The 7,155-nt window shown below is 33.8% G+C and overlaps 2 protein-coding genes across 2 annotated transcripts; one reads left to right on the forward strand and one right to left on the reverse strand.

Annotated features, from left to right (window-relative positions):
- Nucleotides 1-204: 204 nt before the first annotated feature.
- LOTGIDRAFT_158461 (hypothetical protein) lies at nucleotides 205-1,234 on the reverse strand (the record flags this gene model as incomplete). Its single annotated transcript, XM_009051617.1, has 2 exons — nucleotides 205-566; nucleotides 814-1,234. The coding sequence occupies 2 exons, from the start codon at nucleotides 1,232-1,234 to the stop codon at nucleotides 205-207; spliced, it is 783 nt and encodes a 260-aa protein (XP_009049865.1).
- Nucleotides 1,235-5,784: 4,550 nt separating this feature from the next.
- On the forward strand, nucleotides 5,785-6,639 carry LOTGIDRAFT_158462 (hypothetical protein; the record flags this gene model as incomplete). Its single annotated transcript, XM_009051618.1, has 2 exons — nucleotides 5,785-6,358; nucleotides 6,455-6,639. 2 exons carry the CDS (start codon nucleotides 5,785-5,787, stop codon nucleotides 6,637-6,639), a joined length of 759 nt encoding a protein of 252 aa, XP_009049866.1.
- Between the last annotated feature and the right edge of the window lie 516 nt (nucleotides 6,640-7,155).

Consider the following 7,155-nt stretch of genomic DNA (forward strand, 5'->3'; position numbering starts at 1 on the left):
AGTAAACTTATGGTTTTGAACGTAACTACATTATCTGTTGATATTTTTATTTGGTTATTTTTTTCGTTGATATTTCTAATGGAATTGTAAACAGAGAAATACTTTAATCCCAATTCATATTCTTGATTGCGATCGAGTTCGTACTCATAATCTAGAGATAATTTAATGTCTGATTTATTTGAGGTGATGACAAATAGTTCTTCTTTATTTGACATTTTTAATCACGCTTTTATAATCATTTTTATCTATGATACCTTTTTCTAGGAGTCTTTTTAATATACAATTCACTTCATTATATTGTCTGTGTGATCGATGTCCTTCCTTCATTGCCGCTAATATTACTCGTAATCTATTAAGCAATTCTTCGTTGTTGTCGGATAAAAACGTTATACCTTGTCCACTAGCTATCTCCTCTTCCAATTCGTCTATTTGTTCTGTGATTGGTGGATAATTTTCTTCATAATCATCTGATTCCTCATCTTCATCATCTGATTCCTCATCTTCATCATCTGATTCCTCATATTCATCATCATCTTCATCATCAACTTCATCATCTGCTTCATCAACTTCATATTCACGAGCAATAAGTTTTTTTATATGTTCATCAACTTCTTCCAATCTTTTTGTTTTGAGTTAGTCCTTATCATATTCAGAAATTTTAAGTATTGTTCTAAATCCTTGCGTTTGGCAATCTTAAAATCCCTCCCATTTGAATGATTGAATTTTTAAGGTGTATTTTTTACTCAATTCTTATCATTCTTCTGTCTGCTATTTTAATTAAATGTTTTGCTTCTTCCAATAATAAACAATAACCTGTTACATCTCCTTGTGTTTTTTCAATATGAATATTTATGTTGACTCCTGTTTTGAAAAGATCTTCTTGGTGAGCTGATAGAACAAAACAGAAGATTGGATGATTAAGTGGAAAATCTACATATTCAAACTGAGGTACATTTCCAAATAATTCACACATATTTTTATAGTTTCTATACAATTCATTATAATCCTTTGTGGTTGGATTAATTGTTAAAGGTTGGTTAGGATAATTATCGTTGTTTAATCTTACTTGAACTTTATGGATAAAAGGATTTTGAGTTTGGTTCATTGCCACTCTAAAGACATTATTGTTATTCGTTTGAGAATCTGGTAAATTCTTGAAACCAACCATTAAACATCTGGCTGGTTTAATAGTGTTAGTGATTGGCCACGTGGTGGATTCTCCCGTTAAAGTCATACTACCTACCGTGTTACGATGAAGAAAAGCTATTTCAATATCTTTAGTTAACGAGTTGAATATTCTCGTTTCTACTTTGTAGAAAAAGGGACTTTGCACACAATTACCTCATCCTTTTGGCCAGTTTGTGTTAACAGTTCAATTGTTTCAGCTTTATAGTTCCAAAAAAGGAACGGGTTTTAACATTTGGATATTTTCATTTTTCGATTTTGACCTTTGTTGACATTCGTTGACCTATATCATTTGACTTGAATAATGTAGAAGCTTGAAATTTGAAACACAACATAACATTTGGAATATCAATTACCTTATGCAAAAAAAATTAAGGTGGGCGTGGCACATCCGGGATATATTACTCATTATTGATATTTTTGGCCAGGAGCATAACCCGCAAAGTATACGTTTGTTCAAAATGGAACTTTGCATACAATTATCTCCTGAATTGAGCCACTATGTCTTAGAAGTTCGGTTGTTTCCGCTTCATAGTTCAAAAAAAGGAACAGGTTTTGGAAATTCAAAATTTTCAATTTTTGACCTTGACCTTTTTTGACCTTGAAATTTGTAGGATCAAACGTCATTGGCATTTGCTATCTATTTATACTTTTATATTTGCCGTCCTATGTCAACTTCCGGTTTTATAGTCGTGTACAATTAGAAATTTTGATGACATATATCTCTTGATCTTGCCCTTTTTAGACCTTCTCCTTTACAAGATCAAAGGTCATTGACCTTGGCTATCTGCTGATATGAGTATTGTCAATTTCAAACCCAAGTGATTTCATATTTTTATTATAAAATTCGCTTCCGTTATCTACCCATAACTTTTGGGGTCGTCTATCAGCTTATTTCATAATCGTTTCAAAAGCATGTTTGACTGATAATCTTGTTGTGTTTTTCAAAGGAAAAACCCATGCATATCTTGTATACAAATCTATAACTGTTAAACAATATTTAAATCCTCTTTCGATTGGCATCAGCTGACCATATTTCATCTTTTTCAAATACTTTAACTTTTAAAAAGTTTTTAGTTTTTCTAAATTCTTTATGAATTTCATCTGCCAATCCCATACCTAATTTCATCTTTGCTTTTAACAGTTTTATGATCAGAGCCCTTTGCATTCTCTCTTTGAAAGTTGGATTTGGATTACGTTCGATTATCTTTTGTTTGTCTGCTTCGTGTCTAAACTTTATGTCTTTATTTCTGTATAAAATATCATGTTAAAGTATCAACTCATTTGACTGGTTCTTCCCCTGGTTTGGGTTTATCGTTTTCGTCTAATCGCAGATCTAACCTAGTACCTGGACCAGTGTAATTATGACCCGGAAGATGTTTTTCTCCAGAATATTTTGCGCATGGAAAACCGGGAAGAGAGCCCAATGATTTTTGTATATCTGAACCAAAATAAGGTTTTGGAGTGTGTGCGATTATCATTTTTATCCTATAATTTTAAAACCTTTTCCTTTCTTTCTTCTAATTTCCTGTTTCGTAGTTCTCTTCGAATTTGTGTTGTTTGTGTTTTAAAATTAAACTCATCCAATTTTTAAATGAGTTAATAATGAAATGTAGGGTGTATAGGTCTTTTTGAGGTGTGAATTGATGGAATGTAGTGTATGGAGGTCTTTTTTGGGGAGCTTTCTGTATGTTCGCACTTTTTCCCATGGAATGAAATGGAATTGGGAAAGTGCGAAATACAGAAAGCGCATATACTACTATAGATTTCTATCTCTTGTATTATGAATCATAATGTAATTTATGATATTGTGAAGGGATATTAAACCCAAGAAACATTTTGGTATCGCTCCTTATATGTAGAAATAAGCAAAAATTATTTGAATGTATACCTTTATTGTTCAAGACTTTCTAAATGAATTATAACATTTTAAGTTCACGAAAAGCTACTTATGTGATTTACTAACAATATGGTGCGAGTAACATCATTATGCTATAATAAGAGAATTCGTCACATTATCAAGATTTATCTAAGTTCTGCCACTCATGTTTTAGCTCGGTGGATATGGTTTACCATTTTGAGTACTTGGCAGTATCTTGATTACCTGTAGTACTGTGTCTTTGTTCTTAATGCCTTCGCCGAAAGGTAAATGTGATTGGTTCAGATCAAATTCTGAAAGTGGAAGTCATCGTTCTATCATCTGAAAGAAATTAGTGCATAAATCAGTCCTTTAAACTGGCCATTATAGAAGAAATAACCTTATTTCGTTTTGATGATTTTATGATTTACATATGTTTCAGAATCCAAGTTGCCATTCAAAGCATCAGTTTTATCATTACTAAGAAGTCCTTTGGTTGTCGTCACTGGATTAGCAATTTTTAGTGCTTCATACTCTCTAGGTTTTATGGATCCAACCTTAGCCTCTCATCTTGATAAAGTAAGGTTTATTAAATTTTAATGTTATACAGCTCTCTAAGACAGATAACATATCACGTATCAAAATTAGATCTAATAATGATAACAGAAGATAATCTTTTCTTTTTACAGTTTGAATTAGGTTCTTTTTTATGTTGGATTGATATTTCTATGTACGCCGGGAATGTATGGTTTAACAGCACCGTTATTTGAGTAGTATATGAGTTTTCTGATATAGCGCATCCAGTTTGATCCGGTTTTTAAGATGGTAGGCATATGTCTTTCCGGATATGACGCATTTCACTTCTGCGCATGCGCAGCTTTTTCAATGCGTCATATCCGAAAAGACACAACTGTTAAAAATGTATTATAACAGACTTCCCAAACTGTTAAAAATGTATTATAACAGACTCCCCCCAAACTGTATTATAACAGATTCCATATAAATTACCCAAACCACAGACAAGAATCACTAATAATAATACAGTATAAAATAACCGCATTAAAAATGTCTTTAATTTTAAAACACGAAAAAAAAAAATTCGAAGGAGACGGTTTCTTCTCTGCGCTAACATCTCTCATCCCGAACGTGGCCAATTTTGTCTCAAACAACAAATCCCTCATTTCCTCAGAAGCACAAGCTCTTGGATCTGTGGCAAAAGCAGGAGTAAATATAAGCGATGCAGTGAAAAAATCTGACGAACTTAAAGAACTGCAGCTAATAAGAGAACTAAGAAACAAGAGACTAGAACGACAAGCCCTAGAAAAACAAGGAAAAAGGGTTTAAAATCATTGGATAAAAATGGCAAGCAAAAATTACAGATTGGATCCAATCTTTCAATTGTATGATCCAATTCAATATTCGTTCAACAAAAAGAAAGAGGATTACGTAATCATCTCACCATCGGTAGGGACAAAGACCCAAATAAACGACGAAGGAAGAGTTACCTTTAAAATTAATTCGTTGTCCAATTGGTTGCTGCTTTCCGATGCCCATTTCCGATGCGATTTCAAAATCAAAGACGCCACTCAGAATCGAATTCCACAAACCAACACGACTTTAGAAAAAAACAACTTCTTTCCGTCTTTATTCAGCGAAATGGTTTTGGAAGCTGGTTCAAATCCGATAGAGACCATAAAACACCCCGGCGAGTTTGACACAATGTTGAAAACGGTTCTGTATCCCAAAAACTACGATTCAGTTTCGGGATGGATACCCGATGTCGGTGACGGAGAAGTTTTAAAAGAACCGGTCAGAACTGTAGCAAATGACGCAGACCTTGCTAGGATAAGGGTAGTTGCTAGAAACACACTGGAAAGAGTGACTCGCGGAGTAAATCACGGATTTGAAAAACGAGCGCTTCAATACAACAATGTCGTCGAGAACAACAGATGGGGTAATTACGTAAATTGGAAGTTGTATCCTTTATTTGGTCTCTTGGAACACAGAAAGGTTTCCATAGGTTTACCGTATAAAATTCATTTGCAAAGAGAAATCAACGACAACAAGATATTCTTTGGTGAAAACAACTCTGACGCAAAATTGGAAATAACGAATATCCAACTTTACATACCGGTAATCACTCCTTCCATAGAAGTGGAAACGAGAATATTCAACTCTTTAACCAAAGACATCGAAATTGCTTTTCTTCGTCGTAACACGGTAGGTAGCATGACTTTAACGGGAGAATCTACCACGTGGCCAATCACCAACACCGTCAAACCGGCTAGATATCTAATGGTCGGTTTCAAAAACTTGCCAGACTCTCAGACAAACAACAACAACATTTTCAGAGTGGCATTGAACCATACTCAAGATCCCATCATTCGCAAAGTTCAAGTCAGATTGAACAACGATAATTATCCCAATCAACCTTTGACAATTGATCCTTCCAAAAAAGATTACAACGAATTGTACAGAAACTATAAAAACATGTGCGAATTGTTTGGAAATACACCTCAGTTTGAATACACAGATTTTTCACTCAATCATCCAATCTTTTGTTTCGATCCGTCAGCTCATCAAGAAGATCTTTTCAAAACAGGGGTAGACATAAATATTCACATCGATAAAACACAAGGAGATGTGTCCGGCTACTGTTTATTGCTGGAAGAAGCAAAACATTTGATTAAAATATCAGATAGAAGAATGATAAGAATTGAATAAAAAAACACCCTTTAAAAATGAAACCAGAAACTTTAGTTATGAAAATAATAGAAGCTATGGAAACGAATTCGCCGACTCTAATAACTTACAACGGTAAAAAAGTGCATATAACCCAAAAGATTATCGATAAATACAAACATTGCAAAGTCAGAGACGATATAGACTTGGAAAGAATTGATGAGAATTTAACTAAAAAAGGTGGATTTTTACCTTTCTTGCCTTTAATCTTTGCTGGTTTAGCTGCAGCTGGTGCAACTGCTGGTGGAGCTGCTGGGATAGCCAAAGCTGTCAACGATAAGAAAGCTGAAGCCGCTGCAAACGCCGAAGCACGTAGACACAATTTGGCAATGGAAAGAGAAGCACGAGGAGGTTCGGGAGTAGGAGATATATTAGGGACGGTTAAAGAATTCGGACAAAGATTTGGCGAAGAAACCAAGAAAACCGTTAAAGAGGGATTAAGCAAATTAATAGATAAAATCGACACCGGAGAAATGAAGGTCAAACACAAGGGCAACGCCATATTTTTTAAAAACATACGTTCCTGCGAAGGAATCTTCCTTTCAAAGTATAAAGGCAACGGAGTGATTTTTGGTACGAAAATGTAATAAATAAAAATGGGCAAGAAATTCAAACATTCGGACATATTTCCTAGTAACCCAATGCTCATGTGTATTTGCGGTATTTCAGGTTCTGGGAAAACTCATCTCACTTTTAACATGTTGACAACACCAAACCTTTTAGATTTCGTTTCTCTGTATATCTACACAACAACACCAGAGCAATCGTATTATGAATTCCTCAAAGCTTTAGAATATTTACCAAAGAAAGATGTTCAAGACATATTTCAATATTACGAAGAAAACGAAGAATAAGTGGAAATAAAAGATATCATAGAAAACTTCATTAAATCAAAGAATCCATCTTTCAATCCAACGGATATAAAAGATTTTTCTTACGAAAAATGTTAATGATCTAGACTTGTCTAATATTGATAGCAATCGAAAGAACTTAATATTGTTTGACGACTGCGTAGCGCAAAGAAATCAAACTGTTCAACAAGAATTCTTCACCAAAGGAAGACATCACAACTGTCACTGCATATACCAATCCCAATCTTTTTACGGGATGGATTCTATGTTCATTAGAAAAAATGCAAATTGTTTTTTATTATTTGAATTAAACGATAAAGATTTATCTCAAATCATTCAGTCTATAAATCACGGAATGGATAGAGATACATTTAAAAAGGTTTGTAAAGTTCAATGGAGAAACCCAGATGATCATGGATATGTATTTGTAAATACTAGAAAACCTGCGGGAGAAAGAGTTATGATCGATATATGTTAATTTTATTTTTTTAAAAATGACGGATTGGAATAATATTTTAA

This window comes from Lottia gigantea (assembly GCF_000327385.1).
Source record: "Lottia gigantea unplaced genomic scaffold LOTGIsca_17, whole genome shotgun sequence".
Lineage (NCBI taxonomy): Eukaryota > Metazoa > Mollusca > Gastropoda > Lottiidae > Lottia > Lottia gigantea.